At 41.8% G+C, this 22,889-nt stretch overlaps 2 protein-coding genes across 5 annotated transcripts; one reads left to right on the forward strand and one right to left on the reverse strand.

Annotated features, from left to right (window-relative positions):
- Positions 1 to 1,241: 1,241 nt before the first annotated feature.
- On the reverse strand, positions 1,242 to 10,717 carry LOC118364257 (nuclear inhibitor of protein phosphatase 1-like). Of its 3 annotated transcripts, none has more exons than XM_035745651.2 (7): positions 10,476 to 10,690; positions 10,209 to 10,269; positions 9,302 to 9,455; positions 8,870 to 9,096; positions 8,466 to 8,610; positions 4,707 to 4,771; positions 1,242 to 4,521 (listed from the first exon to the last, which is right to left on the reverse strand). In XM_035745651.2, exons 1-7 carry the CDS (start codon positions 10,667 to 10,669, stop codon positions 4,168 to 4,170), a joined length of 1,200 nt encoding a protein of 399 aa, XP_035601544.2. In that variant the 5' UTR covers positions 10,670 to 10,690; the 3' UTR covers positions 1,242 to 4,167. The 3 variants fall into 3 exon arrangements, with proteins under 3 accessions (XP_035601544.2, XP_035601545.1, XP_052345325.1); XM_052489365.1 differs by lacking the exon at positions 1,242 to 4,521 and adding an exon at positions 5,379 to 5,518 and having other exon boundaries at positions 10,476 to 10,717; XM_035745652.2 differs by lacking the exons at positions 8,466 to 8,610; positions 8,870 to 9,096; positions 9,302 to 9,455; positions 10,209 to 10,269; positions 10,476 to 10,690 and adding an exon at positions 5,379 to 5,518.
- Positions 10,718 to 11,381: 664 nt separating this feature from the next.
- On the forward strand, positions 11,382 to 22,752 carry LOC118364256 (protein THEMIS2-like). Of its 2 annotated transcripts, none has more exons than XM_035745648.2 (6): positions 11,382 to 11,602; positions 17,823 to 17,963; positions 18,202 to 18,630; positions 18,895 to 20,159; positions 22,036 to 22,153; positions 22,378 to 22,752. In XM_035745648.2, exons 1-6 carry the CDS (start codon positions 11,497 to 11,499, stop codon positions 22,479 to 22,481), a joined length of 2,163 nt encoding a protein of 720 aa, XP_035601541.1. In that variant the 5' UTR covers positions 11,382 to 11,496; the 3' UTR covers positions 22,482 to 22,752. The 2 variants fall into 2 exon arrangements, with proteins under 2 accessions (XP_035601541.1, XP_035601542.1); XM_035745649.2 differs by having other exon boundaries at positions 11,398 to 11,602; positions 22,381 to 22,752.
- Positions 22,753 to 22,889: the final 137 nt, after the last annotated feature.

A 22,889-nucleotide genomic window follows, 5' to 3' on the forward strand; every position in this document is an offset into this window, starting at 1 on the left:
AAATAATCTAGAAGTGAGCGTGAGCTTCACAATCAATTTGAGATACTGTTGGATGACTTTAGACATGACGCATTAACAATTCTAATATCAGTCCCATGACTTGAATGGGATTTGTGCCACAAATGATAAAACAGTGCCAGGGAAATTCAACCAAAGCATGAATTGCTGTCATACCTTGTCCATAGACTGCGTACAGAGTAAGAAAACCAATGTGTAGTTTTTTTAATTGAGTAAACTCGCTCTTTTACAATGCTTATAATTTTGGATGGTAAATCCTACCATGTGGTGACGTGAATGTGTTCCTTCCTGGTTGTGGTGATTTGGGGAACTAAACGGGAAAATAGATGGTCAGAAACCCACTGAGAAAGCAGAAGAAATGGAAAATGATTCAATGTCCACACACATCCACAAAACCAGGGCTTTAATACTAGTGAGTTTGTGTTGGACAGGTCACTGACCTTAACTATATTGTTAAATGATTCTAAGCTTGGCTTGTTGGACTGGTATTCATAATGACTAGAGAAAGCAGCCATCCTGAACATGAACAATGCATGGTGCCACATCAGGGGCCTGTGCAGGAGGATGTAATGTTGCCGAACATTCAGATAGAACTATTTCTGTTCTACACAACACATTTGTCTGATAGATAGGGAATCGTGTCAGCTCCTATTCATTCTGCAATAATAAAGTGTTTTCCAATCCCTAAATACACCCAAAATGCTATGGGTTGGGGTCAATTCCAGTCAATTCAGAATGTGCACTGAAATTCAAATTCTCTTCAATGAGGAATTTGGTTTACTTTCTGAATTGACTGGATTTGAAATGGAATTGACCCCATCCCTGCTAAGGTGTCGCCATGAGTATGTAAAAGAAGTCTGAACCACCATCCAACAGTTGGCATCCATGCCAGTGTGAAGGGTCACACTAGATGCGCATCTTCCAGCTGATGGATTGAGAAACATTAAGTGCTGTTTGGGCTGAAAGACTGGCATGCTCTGACCAACACCGATGGCTGTTTTCAAAGTCCTCACAAATGAGTCTGCCTGGTCAATGTTTGTCTATGGAATATTCTGTACCAGGCCAAACACTTCATGCAATCTGCTGGTAGATATTGAGATGGCTACTATCCTTGGAATGCAAAAAAATAAGACAAAATCCCCATTTAAATTGTGCCGTTTGAAGATATAGGCCTACTACCGCGTAAAAATGATACTACTCTATAAACCGTACATAAAGACATGTTTGACAAAATTCAGTTTTTATTTAGTGTATTATGTGAATAAAAAAAGCCATCATCAGCTGAAAGAGGGACAAAAGGTCTGGGCACACGTGTCTGTCCAAAGTTGATACAAATAGCATGGCTTTTGCAAGACTGTTATATTTGAGCTATGTTTACTTAACCAGTAAAGGGGGCAATCTAAGAATTGATTTGGCTGGTGTGAAAACTAACGCAGTTCTTTGAACACCAAGCTCAATTTTGAGAGCCCTTTTATGGCTGTGATGCAAGACCATGTGTACCATATTTCAAAATTAATCATTTCAAAGGCCTGCAAAACAATAATCAACAGCAAATAGCACCAACTTAGAACCTTACCACCTTTTATTTCATGTGACCGGTGGCTCAGATCAGGCAAATTAACAATGTACATATCGCCATCTAGAGGACCGACTAACATTCAGGCAGAGTTGCAACTCACAGGTCACACCGATATCTTTTTGATAACGGGCTGACAGCATTTAAAAACACTCTGTGCAGTCTATTAACGTTTATTTTATTACTGATATTGATGGTGAATGTAAACCGATTAAACATAACATTCTCTCCTCACGGCACTCATCTTGATAGAAGTGTAAAAATATAAACCTACAGTCCTATTCTGTCTTTAGAAAATGACATTTTTCAGAAACTCTGAACTGCTTAAGTCAATTCCTATAATAATCCATCTTGTATCTATTTTACAAATAGATATTTAAAAAATAATTGTACAGTGCATTTGGAAAGTATTCAGACTCCTCGACTTTTTCCAGTGTTAAGCAATATTCTAGAAAGGATTCAATTGAAAACATTCCTTAATCTACACACAATACCCCATAATGACAAGGCGAAAACAGTTTGACCTTATTTACATAAGTATTCAGACCCTTTGCTATGAGACTCTAAATTGAGCACAGGTGCATCCTGTTTCCATTGATTATCTTTGCGATGTTTCTACAACTTGATTGGAGTCCACCTGTGGTAAATTCAACTGATTGGACATGACTTGGAAAGGCACAAACACACCTGTCTATATAAAAAGGTCCCACAGTTGACATTGCATTTCAGAGTAAAAACCAAGCCATGAGGTTGAAGAAATTGTCCGTAGAGTACCGGGACAGGATTGTGTTGAGGAACACCAAAAAATGTCTGCAGGACTGAAGGTCCCCAAGAACACAGTGAAGTTAGGAACCGCCAAGACTTTTCCTAGAGCTGACCAAGAACCCAATGGGAGTTCCTCTTTAGAGATGGGAGAATCTCCCAGAAGGAAAACCATCGCAGCAGGCGGAAGCAACTCCTCAGTAAAAGGCACGACTCTCAGACCATGAGAAATAAGATTGTCTTGTCTGATGAAGCCAAGATTGAACTCTTTGGCCTGAATGTCAAGCGTCACGTCTGGAAGAAACCTAGCACCATCCCTACGGTGAAGAATGGTTGTGGCATTCTTCACCGTGGGGATGTTATTCAGCAGCAGGGACTGGAAGACTAGTCAGGAATGAGGGAAAGATGAACGCAGCAAAGTACAGAGATCCTTGATGAAAACCTGCTCCAAAGCACCCAGGACCTCTGACTGGGGCGAAGGTTCACCTTCCAACAGGACAATGACCCTAAGCAAACAGCCAAGACAACGCAGGAGAGGCTTCGGGACAAGAGCCCAGCAAGAGCCCAGACTTGAACCCGATCTAACGTCTCTGGAGACCTGAAAATAGCTGTGCGTCGAAGCTCCCCATCTAACCTGACAGATCTTGAGAGGATCTGCCGAAAAGAATGGGAGAAACTCCCCAAATACAGGTCTGCCAAGCTTGTAGTGTCATACCCAAGAAGTTGAGGCTGTAATCACTGCCAAATGTGCTTCAAAGGGTCTGAATACTTATGTAAATGTAATTTCAGCCTTTTATTTTTAACTCTGCTAAAATTTCTAAAAACCCGTTTTTGCTTTGTCATGGGTTTTTTGTTTAGATTGATAAGAAAAAAAAAATCACCCATTTTAGAATAAGACTAACGTATCAAAATGTGGAAAGTCAAGGGGCCTGAATACTTTCCGAATGCTCATGTTTACAGTGAGCAAAAATACTACGCACAACTTCAAACCAATACTGAGACCGTATAGAAGGAAGTAGAGATAGTAATATGGAACTCACAGCGACCAACCATATAACGATTAGGCTGTGATACCAGTATCGCAACGTTTTTTTTCCATGGCAAAAATGATAACACGGAGCAGGTCCTTTAAAAACCTCCTGTAATACTTGCGCTGTAGCTTGGAAAAATAAATATATGTGAATGTGGATGAGAACATAATGTTTGTTTCCAACATAAGGGCTGTTTTCCTAAGTTACATCCACTTCGTGTTTGTTTCCCTGCACGATGCCCGACTATCAATTAGAGATAATAATCATATCACGGCCATGGGACACCGATTTATGCCACAAGTTACTCTTACTTGACCAACTGACTTGGTCTGCCAAGAACTGCCTTTTATTTTTTATATATAGGACTTAATTTGTAAAACGCATCAAACATTCAGCTCCTGAAGGAGTGGTGTTTCTGTCTTCATGGAATGTACTACTCAAGTCTTTGGGATAATCTTTAGGAGAACGAGGAAGTAACGTAGAAAACATTGACAAAACTATAAAAACCCCAAAACAGTTTTATAAGTAAAATCGATCCGCCTCCAACGGGTCATGGTCCCTGATGTCTCCGCCCATACCCTGAGAGTCAGCCCTGCCGCCACCACATAGGCTCATTCCCAATTTGGCTTTCCTGGATTCTTCGTGTCCTCTCGCCTCAGACTCAAAATACATTGGAAAAGATCCAAGAGGAAACACCTTGGATCTTCTCCAATGAATGAGAGAGGACACAAGGAATAGAGGAAAGACAAATTGAGAAAGAGCCGTAGTGTAGGGAGAGGGTTAGATTAGTAGGGAGGGGGTGGGCTTCTTGCCTGGCCATGCCTCTTTGGCATACTTTTTCTTGCGGGGCTCGTTGAGGACCTCTGAGGGATAGGGGCCTGTGACGGGGACAGGGTTGAGGGTGACAGGTGGCTGGGGGGCGTCCGGGGCCAGGTTCACCTCTGGGGCCGGGTTGGGGAAGGGCAGAGGGAGACCGCCCAGAATAGTGGCTCCGCTCGGGGGCCCGGCAGGGTGGCCCTCGTGGCTAGTGGGTGGCAGGTCCCCGTAAAGGCCGCCGCCGAAGGTGTAGTTGTGGATGCGCCTCGTCACAACGTCATCCATACTAAGTGAGCCGTGCCTCTCCATTTTCTGTTTCTAGAGTGGAAATGACAAAATATTGAGTAGCAACTCATCTGTAGGCTGTTTCTAGGATTACATTGCAATTTTCTTAATCATAGGCTTCCTTAAATCGCAACGTGATTGTACAAAAAAAGAAATATTGACACCTCAGGCAATCAATGCACTTTAGCCGGCTTACTATGGATATAACCCAGGCTTACCTTTATAGGGACGACAGCAGTCTGCACCATGTTCCTGAAGCGCCCCACTGAGGGGTCAATGTCCTCTGTAATGTTTCAAAAAGCACAGAGTTACCGCATGCATTACGAGTGAAGCAACAGGTTTAGATTGGTACACACACACTTCATTATTTTCACCCAACCAAATCAAATTTTATTGGTCACATACACATGGTTAGCAGATGTAATGCGAGTGTAGTGAAATGCTTGTGCTTCTAGATCCGACAGTGCAGTAATATCGAACAAGTAATCTAACAAATTCACAACAACTACGTTATACACACACAATGTAAGGGGATGGAATAAGAATATGTACAGTTGAAGTCGGAAGTTTACATACACTTAGGTTGGAGTCATTAAAACTTGTTTTCCAAACACTCCACAAATTTCTTGTTAACAAACTATAGTTTTGGCAAGTCGGTTAGGACATCTTTGTGCATGACACAAGTATATTTTCCAACAATTGTTTACAGACATTATTTCACTTAAATCACAATTCCAATGGGTCAGAAGTCTACATACACTAAGTTGACTGTGCCTTTAAACAGCTTGGAATATTCCAGAAAATGTCATGGCTTTAGAAGCTTCTTATAGGCTAAATGACATCATTTGAGTCAATTGAAGGTGTACCTGTGAATGTACATCAAGGCTTACCTTCAAACTCAGTGCCTCTTTTCTGACATGGGAAAAATCAAAAGAAATCATCCAAGACCTCAGAAAGAAAATTGCAGTCCTCCACAAGTCTGGTTCATCCTTGGGAGCAATTTCCAAACGCCTGAAGGTATCACGTTCATCTGTACAAACAATAGTACGCACGTATAAAAATCATGGGACCACGCGGCCGTCATATACCGCTCAGGAAGAAGACACGTTCTGTCTCCTAGAGATGAACGTACTTTGGTGCGAAAAGTGCAAATCAATCCCAGAACAGCAGCAAAGGACCTTGTGAAGATGCTGGAGGAAACAGGTACAAAAGTATCTATATCCACAGTAAAACGAGTCCTATATCGACATAACCTGAAAGGCCGCTCAGCAAGGAAGAAGCTACTGCTCCAAAACCGCCATAAAAATGTCAGACTACGGTTTGCAACTAGACATGGGGACAAAGATTGTACTTTTTGGAGAAATGTCCTCTGGTCTGATGAAACAAAAATAACTGTTTGGCCATAATGACTATCGTTATGTTTGGAGGAAAAAGGGGGAGGCTTCCAAGCCAAAGAACACCATCCCAACTGTGAAGCACGGAGATGGCAGCATCATGTTGTGGGGGTGCTTTGCGGCAGGAGGGACTGGTGCACTTCACAAAATAGATGGCATCATGAGGCGGGAAAATTATGTGGATATATTGAAGCAACATCAGTCAGGAGGTTTAAACTTGGTCGCAAATGGGTCTTCCAAATGGACATTGACCCCAAGCATACTTCCAAAGATATGGCAAAATGGCTTAAGGACAACAAAGTCAAGGTATTCGAGTGGCCATCACAAAGCCTTGACCTCAATCCTACAGAAGATTTGTGGGCAGAATTGAAAAAGCGTGTGCGAGTAAGGAGGCCTACAAACCTGACTCAGTTACACCGGCTCTGTCAGGAGGAATGGGCCAAAATTCACCAAACTTATTGTGGAAGGCTACCCGAAACGTTAGCCTTTAAACAATTTAAAGGCTATGCTACCAAATACTAATTGAGTGTATGTAAACTTCTGACCCGCTGGGAATGTGATGAAAGAAATAAAAGCTGAAATAAATCATTCTCTATTATTATTCTCTATTACATTTCACATTCTAAAAATAAAGTGGTGATCCTAACTGACCTAAAACAGGGAATTTTTACTAGGATTAAATGTCAGGAATTGTAAAAAACTGAGATTAAATGTATTTGGCTAAGGTGTATGTAAACCTCCGACTTCAACTGTACATATACATAAATGGATGCGCGATGGCAGTGCAGGATAGGCAAGATGCAATAGATGGTTTAAAATACAGTATATACATATGAAATGAGTAATGTAGGATATGTAAACATTATTAAAGTGGCATTATTTAAAAAGTGACTAGTGATACCTTTATTAAATCTATTTATTTAAGTGGCCAGTGATTTAAGTCTGTATGTTGGCAGCAGCCTCTCTAAGTTAGTGATGGCTGTTTAACAGTCTGATGGCCTCAGTTTATGTAAATACTTACAGTACCAGTCAAAAGTTAACACACCTACTCATTCAAGGGTTTTTCTTTATTTTTACTGTATTGTAGAATAATAGTGAATAAATCAAAACTATGAAATAACAAATGGAATTATGTAGTAACCAAAAAAAGTGTTAAACAAATCCAAATATATTTTATATTTGAGATTCTTCAAAGTTGCCACCCTTTGCCTTGACAGTTTTGCACACTCTTGGCATCCTCTCAACCAGTTTCATGAGGTAGTCACCTGGAATGCATTTCAATTAACACGTGTTAAAAGATCATTTGTGGAATTTCTTTCATTCTTATTGCATTTGAGCCAATCAGTTGTGTTATGGCAAGGTAGGGGTGGTATACAGAAGGTACTATTTGGTAAAAGACCAAGTCTATATTATGGCAAGAACAGCTCCAATATGCAAAGAGAAACTACAGTCCATTACTAAGACATGAGGGTCAGTCAATTCAGAAAATGTCAAGAACTTTAAGTGTCTTCAAGTGCAGTCACAAAAACCATCAAGCGCTATGATGCAACTGGCTCTCATGAGGACCGCCACAGGAAAGGAAGACCCAGAGTTACCTCTTCTGCAGATTATAAGTTCTTCAGAGTTACCAGCCTCAGAAATTGGAGAGCAAATAAATGCTTTCAAGTAACCGACACATCTCAACATCAACTGTTCAGAGGAGACTGCATGAATCAGGCCTTCATGGTCAAATTGCTGCTAAGAACGCACTACTAAAGGACACCAATAATAATAAGAAGAGACTTGCTTGGGCCAAGAAACACGAACAATGAACATTAGACCGGTGGAAATCTGTCCTTTTGTCTGTAGTCCAAATTGGAGATATTTGGTTCCAACCGCTGTCTTTGTGAGATGCAGAGTGGGTGAACGGACGATCTCCACATGTGTGGTTCCCACCGTGAAGCATGGAGGTGGTGGTGTGATGGTGTGATTTCCTGGTGACACTGTCAGTGATCTATTTAGAATTCTGCAGCGATACCCCCTCTCATCTGGTTTGCACTTAGTGGGACTATCATTTGTTATTCAACGGGACAATGACCCAATACACCTCCAGGCTGTGTAAGGGATATTTGACAAAGAAGGAGAGTGATAGAGTGCTGCATCAGATGACCTGGCCTCCACAATCACCCAACATCAACCTAATTGAGATGGATTGGGATAAGTTGAACCGCAGAGTGAAGGAAAAGCAGCCAACAAGTTTTCAGCATATGTGGGAACTACTTCAAGACTGTTGGAAAAGCATTCCAGGTGAAGCTGGTTGAGAGACTGCCCTTGAATGAGTAGGTGTCCAAACTTTTGACTGGTACTGTAAATCAGGGCCCGTGTTCACAAAGACTCTCAGAGTAAGAGTGTTAATCAAGGACCAGTATTTTCTTTTAAATCATAATAATAATAATAATATCATAACATTTAAAAAAGTATTAGACACTGTAAAATTTGAAGAGAGGCACAGAAACACTTTTCCTCAACTACAGATAAAGAACCAATCCTTCAACAGCACTGGGGTATTGGTGCTAGGCCAATGGCGTTGAAGAGAGAGCTTACCCGGGTTGATGACCTCATCGTCCTCGTTGAAGGTGACTCTTGAGTTCCGCCTCTTCCTCTTGGGTCTCTGGATATCTAGGTTGCCCTCCTCGATGGTCAGGGTGGAAATGCGCTTGTTGTGGGCCGTGTTGAACTCCGTCAGGTTCTGTCACAGCCCAAACAGGGGATGGATAAATGTTTGGGAAAGGAGAAGTGAAACAAAGTTAACACTAAACACACGGAATTGGAAACAGCGAGAGCTAAAAAAAAAAAACACTAAAGACACTGACAGAACAAAATATAAACTATGTAAAGAGGGACATCCTGAATTATCTTTAGCTACTGTGGTAATAGTACAATCCCTCCTTACCAGCATGTCCAGACAAATGCCCAAGTAGACAACTACAGAAGACACACAGACACACCTCTAGCTCGGTCTCCTCCTCTGGTAATCCTAAGAGACCCTTAGACCCCTCCTCCTCCTCTCCGGCCTTGCTGTCCCCCGTGGTGGAGTTGGTTCCTTGCTGGCTCTGAGGTTTCTCCCGGATGGTGTAGGCTCGCGTGGACGCCCCAAACGACATGGTGGAGTCTATGGGGACCTGCTGAGGCTTATTGGGCTCCAGGCGGATGTGTCCCAGGAAGGTACCATGCGCTAAGAACGTAATTTACAAACTTCAAGTCCACATGTCATGTACGGATGTCATTTAGAAAAATTAAGTGAAGAGTAATAGTTGCACAGCCTTTATTCGACAGTGCACTCCTCTAAGGCAGTGCAACGGTTACATTTGGAGTACTTTTTACTAGCTTGAGGTAAGATAAACTATTTTACAGACTGATGTACACGACAGTTCACTTACTGCTGTTGTTATCGATAAGGAACACCCTCTTCAGGTGCTTGTGGTAGACCAGGGCCGCATGCACGCGTGAACATGACTGGTGGTCGATGGTGAAATCACACATGTCCGGGTTCCTCCCGAATAAGTAGTACTTCTTCTCGTCAATGATCAGTTTCTTCAAGGATTCATCATCATAACAACAGATTGGGCAATACATGTATTTTCTTACGTCACAACATCATAGCCTGGTGGTCCCAGATATAATTCTGCTTTCTTGACAACTCCTCGTCACTCATTCTCACACCAAGCTGTTTTAGCATGACAATTCCATAAGGAGTTGGCAAAAGCTCCTAAACAGACACTCAGGCTAACACTGATAACATTGAATGAAATCCTTGCCAGCTGTAAAACAGTTTAAAGCCCTGTGCCTCTGAGCCATAACTCAAGAATGCACTCCTGAGCTTAAATATCAGGACTGATGTTTCTGTGGCACCTTTCTTAAAACCCAACAGTCACGGAACTCAGGCACCAGGATGCACTGGGCTGAGGACAGTAGTGTCCCTATATGGTGTCCGCATGTATGATCAATTTGTTTATTTAGTTAAATACACCATGACACCTAGCTACCTATATTGAAGTATACAGACTGAAGTAGACTATATTGTATATTGAAGTAGACAGTCTATACTAAGACATTTATAGGTAAACTACATCACGTAGGACAACATCCTATGGTTCTCTATCACATCTTTTGATAGAGCTGGTACAGTTGGTTAGTATAGAAAGAAAGTAAACATATCAGCTCCGTAATGACTGTATTATGCAAGATAATAGCCACATTCTAAGGAACCATACAGAATATCTAGCCTTGTGCAGATAATACAGATAGGCGGTTCAAATGTTCGCCACAGAAGCCCTAAGCTCTTACCTCGACCATTTTGTCACCTTTCATCACGTCCAAATGGAGTCCTGGAGGGGGCTTGCCTGCCCTGAAAACAACAAGGACCAAAAGCTAAGCACACCATTCAATGAAATGAATCAGCTAGCTAGCATATGTTAGCTAATAAGACGTGGCTAAAAGGAATACATACGTTTCTAGCTACAAAATAAATAACAAAGTAATGCTGTTTTGTGATTTTGCATGCACTTGATGTCTTTGTACAAGGTAAATATACCGGTAAATGCATTTTCTCACCATGTTGGACAATCAAAAGATGGTAAGTTTGTAGCAGTTGCATTAGTCGCCATCTTGCAGGATTCTCCATTCACAAACCCGCTGGGTAAAATGCTCCCTTGCTTTGGGAATTGTAGTTTTGTGGGGTTAAACCCTTGACAGCCAAATCTCTCTGTCTCTGCACAAATGGATGAAAAGAAAGTAATACATTCCATTATCTACAATGATTTGATTCGACTCTAGAAAAAAAGGTTGCCTACTGAAATGTAATGGCAATGGTTCATTACTATGAACTGTGAACACACATGCACTAACGCTAACAGTTATTATGCTTAGCTTTCATTATCGCTCATTCACTTGAATCAGATTGAATAGCTTCAAGAATAGTCAATAGTATAGACGGTTTTTTATTGAAAAGCCACTGGGTAGAATAACATAGACTACTATAGCAACATACTCCTTGTTTCATATTACATCTATAGACTGCAAATTGTAGGAAGTTGTGGTGTCACATTTCATTTTGGGACATGTTGATGTAGCTTCCCATTTATCACAGACCATACACTTTTGCAGAATGTATTTTAATTATACCTTTGAACTGCTATGGAGTAGAGTATAGAATGTTTATTATTCCTGAGGGGCTGCTTTACAGCTGATAGTGAGACATCTATAAAATATATATTCACAATACAGCAAACATGAATATAATTTTAAAAATCCACAATGCAATACTGTACTGCTAGGATCCATCATTTTTTAATAGGAAACATGGTGAGTTGTACCTTCCTTTTTTGATTGTAGGCCAATAATATAATTTTAATTGCTGCATAAAATAAGCAAACAATAAATAAGTAAAAGCCCAGTTCACATATCTTTATTGGCAACACAAGCTAGTGTCACAGGGTAGGGGTTAACTTTACTTGAAAATATCTGGTTGCCTACTTCCTCATACAATTGTTGCTTTTGATTGTTAGATCAGTGGCACCTCTCTTGGAACCACAGTTGAGCCTTGACAGCACAACATCGAGGCAGCACTGCAGTGATGGCAGGCACTGAAACAGTTATGTCCCTGCAAGAATTAATTGCATCCTTGGATAAAACATGTCTGCCACGGATTCTGCAGGTTTGCTCTGGGGTATACTTTCAAGGTAAGACGTTTTCATACTTTCTTTCATAAACTCCATGTGTGGGCAAACCAGTTTTTACATTGCCAGAAATGAGACAGACAGGCAGAGTAGAACTTACTGATTAACAGTCAGTGGCAGTTTTTTAAATAATAAATTCTGAATTCTGACATACACAAACAGAAGTAGAACACAAGTCTCATAATTAGGCAACAGTACAGAATATCTTATTTACAACTGAGGGTACTTTCATATACATATCTGTTTTACCGTTTAGAAATGACAGTATCTAGTCCCCACATTTGAAGGTGTCATCTATTTGGACAAATATAATGATACTTGTATTAAAGTAGTCAAAGTGTAGTGTTCGGTCACATAGTCCTAGCACCCATGACTCTACAAACTTGTTGGATGCATTTGCAGTTTGCTTTGGTTGTGTTTCAGATTATCTTGCGCCCAATAGAAATTAATGGTAAATAATGTGTCATTTTGGAGTCACTTTTATTGTAAATAAAACGTTTCTGAACACTTCTATATTCATGCGGATGCTACCATGATTATGGATAATCATGAATGAATCGTTAATAATGAGTGAGAAAGTTACAGTGGCATAAATATCATACCCCCCGACCCCCTCCAACAAAAAGCTAGTCTCGACGGTTTCATTATTTTCATCATTTCTATATCATGCGTGATCAAAGGTTGATAATTTAAGACATATTTTACAGTAATAATCATTGGCGCAAAAAGTAAATGTATTGTTCAGATATTACCACATATGTGTACTCTATTAAAATTAAATTAAATGAATGAAAGAAAAATAACGTTTAGCAGGCACTAATTTGCATCAACCCTGTCTTGAGCATTTGGCCATAGGTTCTCATCGACATTGCAGTAAATGCCTTCGTTGTTCATGTACATGTGGAAACACCTTTTGGTATTGCGAATCCAAGCCTGACATACGTCTAGACTGATGTGAAAAGAAGTGGAGAGCGCTTGTTGAGGTGCAACCCAAAAAATGTGATAATCTTAGATAGGAAAAGCTAACCATTAAAAATGCTATGTTTATTTAAGTTAAAAGATAACATTTTGGCCTACAATGGCCTTCTTACAAACATTATCTTCCAACTTTGCTAAAATAAAACATTGAGTTTAACAGTTATTTTCAATCGCTTTGTTTTGCTATTTTCAAAACTCTTAGTACAAAACTCCAAACTGTTAACACTTCTAACGCAGTCAGTCTTACATTAAAAACCTTTCATTGTGCATTAATTTAGTTTGGAAACATCTTTCACCACACAACCATTCATCTAAAAGTTATAAGTTGACTGAAAATATTGGTTTAATCACCAAAATACAACATAATGAAATATTCTCAATGTAGTTGTTTTAACAACCAGTTGATCCAATGGCAAAAAATGCAAGATATAGTGTATCTTCAAATTAGTTACTTTCAAATTAGTGGATTCGGCTATTTCAGCCACACCGTTGCTTTCAGGTGTATAAAATTGAGCACACAGCCATGTCATCGCCATAGACAAACATTGGCAGTAGAATGGCCTTACTGAAGAGCTCCGTGACATTCAATGTGGCACCATCATAGGATGGCACCTTTCTAACAAGTCAGTTCCTCAAATTTCTGCTCTGCTAGAGCTTCCCCGGTCAACTGTCAGTGCTGCCATTGTGAAGTGGAAACGTGTAGGAGCAACTTTGCCTCAGCTGCGAAGTGGTAGGCCATACAAGCTCACAGAACGGGACCGCTCAGTGTTGAAGCGCGTAGCGTCTGTCCTCAGACCATTCTTGATACACATGGGAAACTGTTGAGCGTGAAAAACCCAGCAACATTGCAGTTCTTGACACAAACCAGTGTGCCTGGCACCTACTACCATACCCCGTTGAAAGGCATTTAAATATTTTGTCTTGCCCATTCAACCTCTGAATGGCACACATACACAATCCATGTCTAAATTGTCTCAAGGCTTAAAAATCCTTCTTTAACCCGTCTCCTCCCCTACACCTACACTGATTGAAGTGGATTTAACAAGTGACATCAATAAGGGATCATCGCTTTCACTTGGATTCACCAGGTCAGTCTATATCATGGAAAGAGTAGGTGTCCTTAAGGTTTTGTACACTCAGTGTATATCATATTTTACAAACATACATTGTAATTCTGTAGTTCTGCAAATCTATATATAGTAGACAAACCAGTTTAAAATCTATAGGTTTACCAAATAAGAGCAGTTGGATTAAGTAATAGTAAAAGGTATTTTAACAAATAAGAAGACTATCATTATTAAAAGTAATGTGAGCATTGTATTGTGAAAGGCAAGTACTTAATGTAAACATGTATTTCTAGATGAAACACTGATTTCATTTTTGTGAAAAAGTGACTTATGATTTTGTGTTGTACTCAGTCATTTGGAAATGTGCTTTGAGTTTTAGAACAACTGCCTTTTTGATTATCTGTTTTGAGTTTTGTACTAAGCATTGTGAAAATGTACCACATACTTGTGAAAATTTCACCACAGCGATTGAAACAAACGAACAACCTGCTCACCCCATTGTGAATCCGTCTGTATCATTAACCCTAGAATCTTCACACTATTAGACACTTTGAGCTCTTACGCAGCCCTGCCCCTCGATCTGGAGAGCATGAGACAGGTGGGTTTCTAGTGAGGGTCACTGATAGGACCTTACACTTGGCAGGGTTCAGTAACATTTTGCTTGCCTGAACCCATGAGTCAAAGTTGTCCAGGGCCTGCTGTGGTGTGCATATTTTTCCCATTGTGCTTGTGTGGGCCAGACTGAAATCATCAATGTACTTCCACCTACTGTCAACATCCCGGGCTGCACCGTCAATGACTGCAAGGAAGATGAGAGGACCCAGAGGAGTTCCTTGAGCCTCACCTCCCTTCAGCTCCTGCCAGTCTAAGTGTTGTTTTACATCCGATCACAAAACTGCAGAGCCATGCTGTGAGGGCAGGTCTGACATCCAGTTGGATCAGGCGTTCAATGGCGATGGTGTAGCTGATTTTGTCAAAGGCCTTGGAGAAGTGGTGATGAGGGTGGTTATGGTGGATGGGATGTATGACTGTTTGTATAGTCCAAAAGGCTAACGAGAGCGTAAGTCAATGATCTTTTGGGTCTGCTTCCAAACTGTCTGGGGTCTATGTTGGGTTTTTAGGTCTTCCTTCATCCAGCTGGCAGTGAAGCTCACAGGAATTGTTTGATAGTTGTGGTGTCAGGGATATAGGCCATAGCTGGTTGGCTGTCGGGGGGGAGGGGTCTTAGGGATGAGCACGACTGTGGCTTCTTTCCACTGGGAAGGGAATTCACCTCGCTGAAATGATGAGTTGACTCAACTCGCAGGCAAATTCTCATAGGATCTGCTGCCGTAGGGGCCAGGGGCTTTGTTGTTTTTGATCACACGCAGCTTGTCATACACCTCCCGGGTTGGATTTCAGGGAGAGGCTGCAGGGAACGTAAGAAGGCTGGGATGGCTGTTGTGTCCAGAGAAGTTAGTGATTGGCTGACCTGAGAGAACCAGTTGTTAGTTTAATTTGTTATTCCTACTTTGTTGTTTTGATCATGGGCAGGAATATAGATTTTCAGATGGGCCTTGATTTCAGCCAGAGGAGGCTGGTGGGAGGAGCTATAGGAGGACGGGCTCATTGTAATGGTTTGGAATAAACGTAACGGAGTCAAACATGGTTTCTATACGTGTTTGACTAAGGTTTCCATATGTGTTTGACTCCATATATTCTGTTCCAGCCTTTACATTGAGCCTATCCTCCTATACCTCCTCATACCAGTCTCCTCTGCTGTCATCCAGGGTCTGTCAGTAGGGTGCATTTTCACAGTTTGGACAGAGAAGTGGTCATTACACGGAGCAGTCTTGGATGTAGCATCAGGGGCATTGTATACTTCTTGCCAGGAGTGGTTTGCGATCCACTTTCCAAAACTGTCCAGGTTAAATTGTCGGATAGGGCGATGCTCTCACTTCTGGTTTGTTGGGCTTTTCAAGACCATAGGACTGTCTGATGATCACTGAGGCCAATGGCTGGTAGGATGGATGGTTTATAGTAAAGTTGGTTCATGTCTAATGCTTAGGTCCAGTATTGCATCACCTCTGGTACCTTCAATGCCTTTGCTCCCCAATACCTCAGTGAACTCCTCAGCCTGAAACAGTCTTCATGGTCATTATGGTCAAAACATTTTTGTATTATTTTAAATCTAACCTTAATTTAACTCGGCAAGTCAGTTGATCAAATGATCAAAGAATTCTTGCAGTCCCAAAGACACGCTCAAAAACAATGGCTGACTAAGTATTCTGTTGTCCCCCAGCTCTGGAACAAGCCCCCACCTCTGCATGCCCCAGACCACAACTGCCTTTAAGTCTGAGCTCAAGTATCACTTCTTCAAACAGTCTTTCGCTAAATATGATCGGTCTGGTTGGTGTCTTGGTCATATACTTTATTTTAATGGTTGCTCTCAATGTAAAGAACTTTGTGATTTACATCTGTAAATGAAATTCACTCTACAAATCTAATCATATTATCCTGCACAACTTGGGTAAGCCCATCTATTGAAGTCTCCCAGTATGGCAAGACCACAGTTAGGATACCCATGTCTTGAGCATATGATCTTTGTGCCACTAACTTTCTCACTCATTATTCACGATTATCCATAATCATGTTGGCATCCACATGAATGTAGACGTGTTCAGAAACATTCTTAATTACAAAAAGTGACAATACATTATTTACCATTCATACTGTCTATATCCCCCTCATTTACATATTTATATTCTGGACTCTGGCGTATTTTTTTTTAAACGAATTAAGACTTTGGGGTATTGTGCGTATTGTTATTGTATTGCTAGATATTGCTGCACTGTTGGAGCTAGAAACATAATGGCACATTGTATAATGATAGGAGACAGGCACAGGAATCCGAAATAGTTTTTTTTCTCTACACAAAAATGCGTACCTCATGAACATGACTGGGACGAAGCCCAAAACAAACACACACACACAACACAGGGCTATAAACAAAGAGCGAGGTGTAAACCTCTAATAAATACACTGGACGAGACCCGTAATACAAATACACGGGACGAGACCGGTATTAACAAATGCATACTAACACCGTAACGCGCAATCCGATACAACGGAGCACATGTGGTCACAAGACCAACGGACATGGAACAATAATCAACAAGGACAATGAGGAACAGAGGGCTCATATATACACATACTAATCAGAGGGAATGGGAACCAGGTGTGCATAATGAGACAAGACAGTCCGGGGTTGGTGGTAATGATCCAGTTCAGTGAGACGGAGCTGGTGAACTGAATGAGCAGCAGTACCGGGGGAATCCGTGACACATAAGCATTTCACTGCACCTGCAATAACATCTGCAAAACTGTAGGCGACCAATTTAAATTTGGATTTGATTTCTAATTGGGCACGACATAATCTGAAACACAACCAAAACAAACGTAAATGCATCCAACAAGTTTGTAGAGTCACAAGCTTGATGTAGTCATTGCATGCTAGGAATGTGGGAGCAAAATACACATTTTTGACTACTTTAATACTCACATAAGTGAATTTGTCCAAATACTGATGACACCTTCAAATGGGAGAAGATATATAAAGTGCTTTCATTTCTAAATAGTAAAACAGTAAACAGATGTGTATATATACCCTCAAATAATAGGTGACATTCTGTACTGTCGCCTCATGAAACAGTTGATCTCAAATCCAAAATGCTGGAGTATAGAGCGAATTTAAATGTTTTTGCTTCACTTTCTAAATAAATACGTAGAGGACTATATGTAATATCACATGTTTAAAGGTTTATATATAATAATATGCTTGGTTATATGGATGGATGGTCAGTCAGTAGACAAACTACAACCAGGTTGATATTGAGACAATGTATCAAATAAATGACCTGCAACCCACAAGAAAAAGCTATTTAATTCCAAATAAGGAAATGGAGGGAAAATGAAAGTAGCAAAGCCTCATGAGTGATGTTCCTGGAACAGATAAGTTAGTACTGTGTACTGTATATCTATTTCTATCAGTTCAGGCAACTTTTGTAACGGTAGAGTATTATTGAGTAAACAACTGCGATAAAAACATTTTAAAAATCAACCCAGTACAGTATGTGCATGTTGCTGCAAATATTGCACTGTCATCAGACCTGAAATTGTGGTGTGTTGATGCTTTATAGGCTCTGTTTATGAGCTGTCGGGAAGCGAGGTGTGCCTGTCCACGGGGGACTTGGTGAAGGTCATCGACATCGAGCTCCAGGCTGTCAGCTGTGAGGACACCAGCAACAATGCTAAGTTTGAGCTGCCCATCAACCATGCAGGTGAGGCTTACGGTTTTCAACAAATGCGCTTAGCCAGGCCTAGAAAGAGAAAAATAAATGCCTCCGGTCCACCTAGCACAGATGATTGACTTGACCAAGAATGGCAGTTCTAGTAATTCTATGTATGTGAGCCCCCCTTATTCTTTATTAACCATGGTAATATGTTTAATTAATTTGAATAAAATCACTTGATCAATACTGTGTTATTAATGGCCTCATTGTGGACTCTCCCGCTCAGATCTGTTCAAGCTGGTTCCAGAGGAGATGCCATACAGCACAGTGGAGGAGATGGTGAGTCTGAGGCCTGTAGGCCTGGACACCTGCTTTCCCTTCACCTTCACCAGCCGATGTGAGCTGACCTTACAGAATTTCACCCTTGGCACTGGGATGGCCTTGACCATGCTACACATTGAGCAGCAGGACGGGGGTGAGGAGAGCTGCGTCCGCTGTCAACTCAGAGGCCAGCAGGGGGCTTCGGCTGACGTGCTAATCCCCTTCTCCTGCCGTGGGGAGTTCTATGAGTGTGAGAGTGACCAGACCTACACCCTCCAGGAGATCATGTCCTCGCCCCACCTCTGCAGCCGGCACTTTTGCTTCAGCAAGAAGACCAAGCACAGGGCATCGCTAGTCTTCAGCCCCATATACCAGGTCCAGGCCATCATGCACTGTGAGTAGAAGCTGGTTCTGAGTCAACCAATGGCATACTTCCTTAGCCAATGAAAAAACATTGCGATATCATGTTAGAATCTAGAACTGAGAGAAGTGTTGCCTGAGGAGCACATCATCAAAGCTATTGGCAAACTGTAGCCTGCACAAGATTGTGCAATTTGAACATACAGCTTAGTTTTTTTTATTCTGCTCAACATCAAGTTTAGTACTTTACTGCATGGGTCTTCACCCTTTCAACATAATTTCTCAAATTTTCTCACAGTGAGGAAGAACATAGTCAAGTTCCCCTCCAGCTTGGAGGTGGATGTGGTCGACGTGACGACGGAATCCCAAGACTTGACATTTGTGACCCCGCTCACTCTGCTCGAGGTCTTTGCACAGCCAGACGAGGCCTTCCCCACAATGGCTGAAATACTGGAACACCATGAGGGCCAGCCTCTGTTCCGTTGTACCTGGCTGGCTGAGCTACACAAGGGCCATCCTCTAGTCCTTCACAAGCGTGGTTCCTCAGCCATGGTTCTGGCTTCGGGTCTCAAGGGACGCAAGGCCCGCCAGTACTTCCTAATGTCGCAGAGCTACGGGGGACGGCTGCGACGGAGGCCACGGGAGTTCGAGTCGGTGTACGAGCTGTACGCCGCCTCGACCCAAGCGACGTTTCTCACGGTCAGGGTGACGCGGCACAGTGAGGAGCTGGAGGAGGAGGGGCTTCTGGCACTCAGTGTGGGCGAGCAGCTGGAGGTGCTGCGCTGCGAGAAGGTGAAGCTGCCCGGAGGAGGAACCAGCCAGGAGGAGAATAATAACCAGACCGTGGAGGTCCTTGTATGTAGACGTCTCCAAGAAGTGGACGATGACGAGGAGGAGGATGAAGAGGAGAAGGAGGAGAGTGAGGTGGTCCATTTGCCCCTGTACATGCAGAGCCACTTTGTGGAGAAGCTCACGGACAATAAGAAGTACAGCCTGAAGGACTTGTGCAAGGCCTTTGCTCTGCCACTGGACGTTAAGGTGGTGAGCGGTGACGCAGAGCTGGAGAATGATCCTCTGGTGGGGTTCTCATCCCTGAGGCTGCAGGAGGCTACTATACAGCCCATGGTCCAGGCCAGCCTTCCAGGAAAGCCAGAGAGGTGCTTTGAGATACCCACAGACTGGCTTAACATGTCTTTGTCTTTTACTAACGACCCCTTGCCTTTGATCCAAGAATATCACCTGGAGACAGTTACAGAGGTGACAGACTCATTCTATTACGAATTTCGAAAGCTCACCGCATCAGATGAGCCCCCACCACCACGTCCACCAAAGCCGAAGCCATCATCAAGATCAAATCCACCGTCAGGCTCAAAACCATTGTCAGGCTCAAAGCCATTGTCAGGCTCAAAGCCCTTGTCAGGCTCAAAGTCTTCCAAGGCAACCCCTTCACCCTCACACCCAGATGCCCCCTGTCTTCCACCCAAAAGCAGCACCCTTTCCCTGTTGAGTGATCTAAGTCTTGATAGCAAAAAGACTCAAAGGCCCGCTGCTCCTCTGCCTCCGGTAAGCTCTTCCTTTCAGACCTCATGTACTTTCTAGGCAGGATATAGCACTGCTCATCTCCTGTTGTCACTCCTGTCTTGATGGACTTGTTTACTGTCCTACATGTCCTGCCTACTGTCTTGCATCCCATGTATTGCCCTTGTATTCTGCCTTGCAGCCCCACATCCCTTGTCTTAGCTGTGAAATTGTCAAACAAAAATGTGGCACTGTACTGTTTCTATGTCTGATGTTTCTCTGTTTTAACTTAAACATGTTCTATGTAAAGTATGTTGAGATATTGTGAAATACATTTTTAATAATTTGAATAAATTGTGACTTGATTTGACTAGGACTAAAATGCTGTCTCATATAATAGGGTCTTGGGTTGCTCAATCAATGTATTGTATTACAGTAGACCATTCCATTCTTGTGGGCCGGCTAAGGAGTATTGGTGTCTCTGAGGGTTCTTTGGCCTGGTTTGCTAACTACTTCTCTCAAAGAGCGCAGTGTATAAAGTCAGACAATATGCTGTCTCAGCCACTGCCTGTCACCAAGGGAGTACCCCAAGGCTCAATCCTAGGCCCCACACTCTTCTCAATTTACATCAACAACATAGCTCAGGCAGTAGGAAGTTCTCTCATCCATTTATATGCAGATTATACAGTCTTATACTCAGCTGGCCCCTCCCCGGATTTTGTGTTAAATGCTCTACAACAAAGCTTTCTTATTATCCAACAAGCTTTCTCTACCCTTAACCTTGTTCTGAACACCTCCAAAACAAAGGTCATGTGGTTTGTTAAGAAGAATGTCCCTCTCCCCACAGGTGTGATTACTATCACTGAGGGTTTGGAGCTTGAGGTAGCCACCTCATACAAGTACTTGGGAGTATGGCTAGATGGTGCACTGTCCTTCTCTCAGCACATATCAAAGCTGCAGGCTAAAGTTAAATCTTGACTTAGTTTCCTCTATCGTAATTACTCCTCTTTCACCCCAGCTGCCAAACTAACCCTGATTCAGATGACCATTCTACCCATGCTAGATTACGGAGACATCATTTATAGATCGGCAGTTAAGGGTGCACTCGAGTGGCTAGATGTTCTTTACCATTCAGCCATCAGATTTTCCACCAATGCTCCTTATAGGACACATCACTGCACTCTATACCCTTCTGTAAACTGGTAATCTCTGTATAGCCGTCGCAAGACCCACTGGTTGATGCTTATTTATAAAACCTTCTTAGGCCTTACTCCCCCCTATCTGAGATATCTACTGCAGTCCTCATCCTCGACACACAACACCAGTTCTGCCAGTCACATTCTGTTAAAGGTCTCCAAATCACACACATTCCACGCTCCTCTTTTCAGTTCGCTGCAGCTTGCGACTGGAATCTCTTCATTCAAAGACTCAATCATGCACTTTTACTGACAGTTGTGGCTGCTTTGTGTGATGTTTTGTTGGCTCTACCTTCTTCACTTTGTTGCTGTTGACTCTGCACAATAATGTTTATACCATGTTGTTATGTTGCTACCATGCTGTGTTATGTGTTGCTGCCTTGCTTTGTTGTCTTAGGTCTCTCTTTATGTAGTCTCTCTTGTTGTGATGTGTTTTGTCCTATATTTATATTTGATTTAATCCCATGCCCCCATCCCCGCAAGAGGCCTTTGCCTTTTGGCAGGCCGTCATTGTAAATAAGAATTTGTTAACTGACTTGCCTAGTTAAAGAAAAAATAGAACATTCACACATATCACACATATGTTACAGTAGTCTCATCAGTTATGTGAAAATGTTTGCTGATGCAGATTCTTCGCACCATGCAAATATGTGGTTCCTGTTTTTTCAACATAGTATGTACACTTCCTAGAATAACAGTAGTTTCATTTTCCTGTTGTCGTGAAGGATTTCAAGGATGATGCCCCTCCGCTGAATCCAAGAAAACCTATGACCGATGTCAAGTCAGGCAAGGCTCAGCCAAACACTTACATCAAGTCTATAAGTCACAAGCCCAACAATAAAGGTACAGTATGTCTCACATTGGAAATGACTTGAGCTATTTCATCAGGGAAGTAAAAGTCAACGGCAAAAATTACCCCATTCATCGTTTCTGAATTTGGTGCATATTTTTATACAACATTTTACTGTTATCTGTAGTTCTCTGTTAGGTAAATGTTTTTGCACTGGGTGACAACTTCACACAAAACCTCAATTGTTCGGTAAGCCTAATATTAACTTGTCTTTCAGCAGCGGCGAAATATGAAGTTCAAGCAGATGTGGACAGTGACCATGATTATGAGCAAGTGGACGACATGTTGAGAAGAGCACAGGACAATTTTTTATTTTACTGAACCAGCCAGAGGAATACCTATTAAAAGGCTAACTAAAGTCTCATTGCATAAAATAGACTAGACTATAGGGTGCAAAACAATGCCAGAACTATGCACTGATAGCCAGCCACTGTAACCGTGAACTTTGAGATTGGACTGTGCAAAACAGGATAAATGTCTTATTGTACCCATATTCTGTTACTTGATTTTCATTTTCTACATTGCTAGTCACAAAACACACTTGCCAACCAATTATCCCAAATGCTTATCATAATAAAAGCCTATTGATGTTCATGGTTGTTACATTTAATAATTTAGCCATGTATTTTGTAACTTAAAATGTCCCCTTATTTTAAAACTCAATGATGCTATTCTGGCAGCGTCAGTGACCTTACTGTTAAGAGTGGAGGTAAATATAAGAAAGCCGGA

Source organism: Oncorhynchus keta, chromosome 31 (assembly GCF_023373465.1).
Source record: "Oncorhynchus keta strain PuntledgeMale-10-30-2019 chromosome 31, Oket_V2, whole genome shotgun sequence".
NCBI lineage: Eukaryota > Metazoa > Chordata > Actinopteri > Salmoniformes > Salmonidae > Oncorhynchus > Oncorhynchus keta.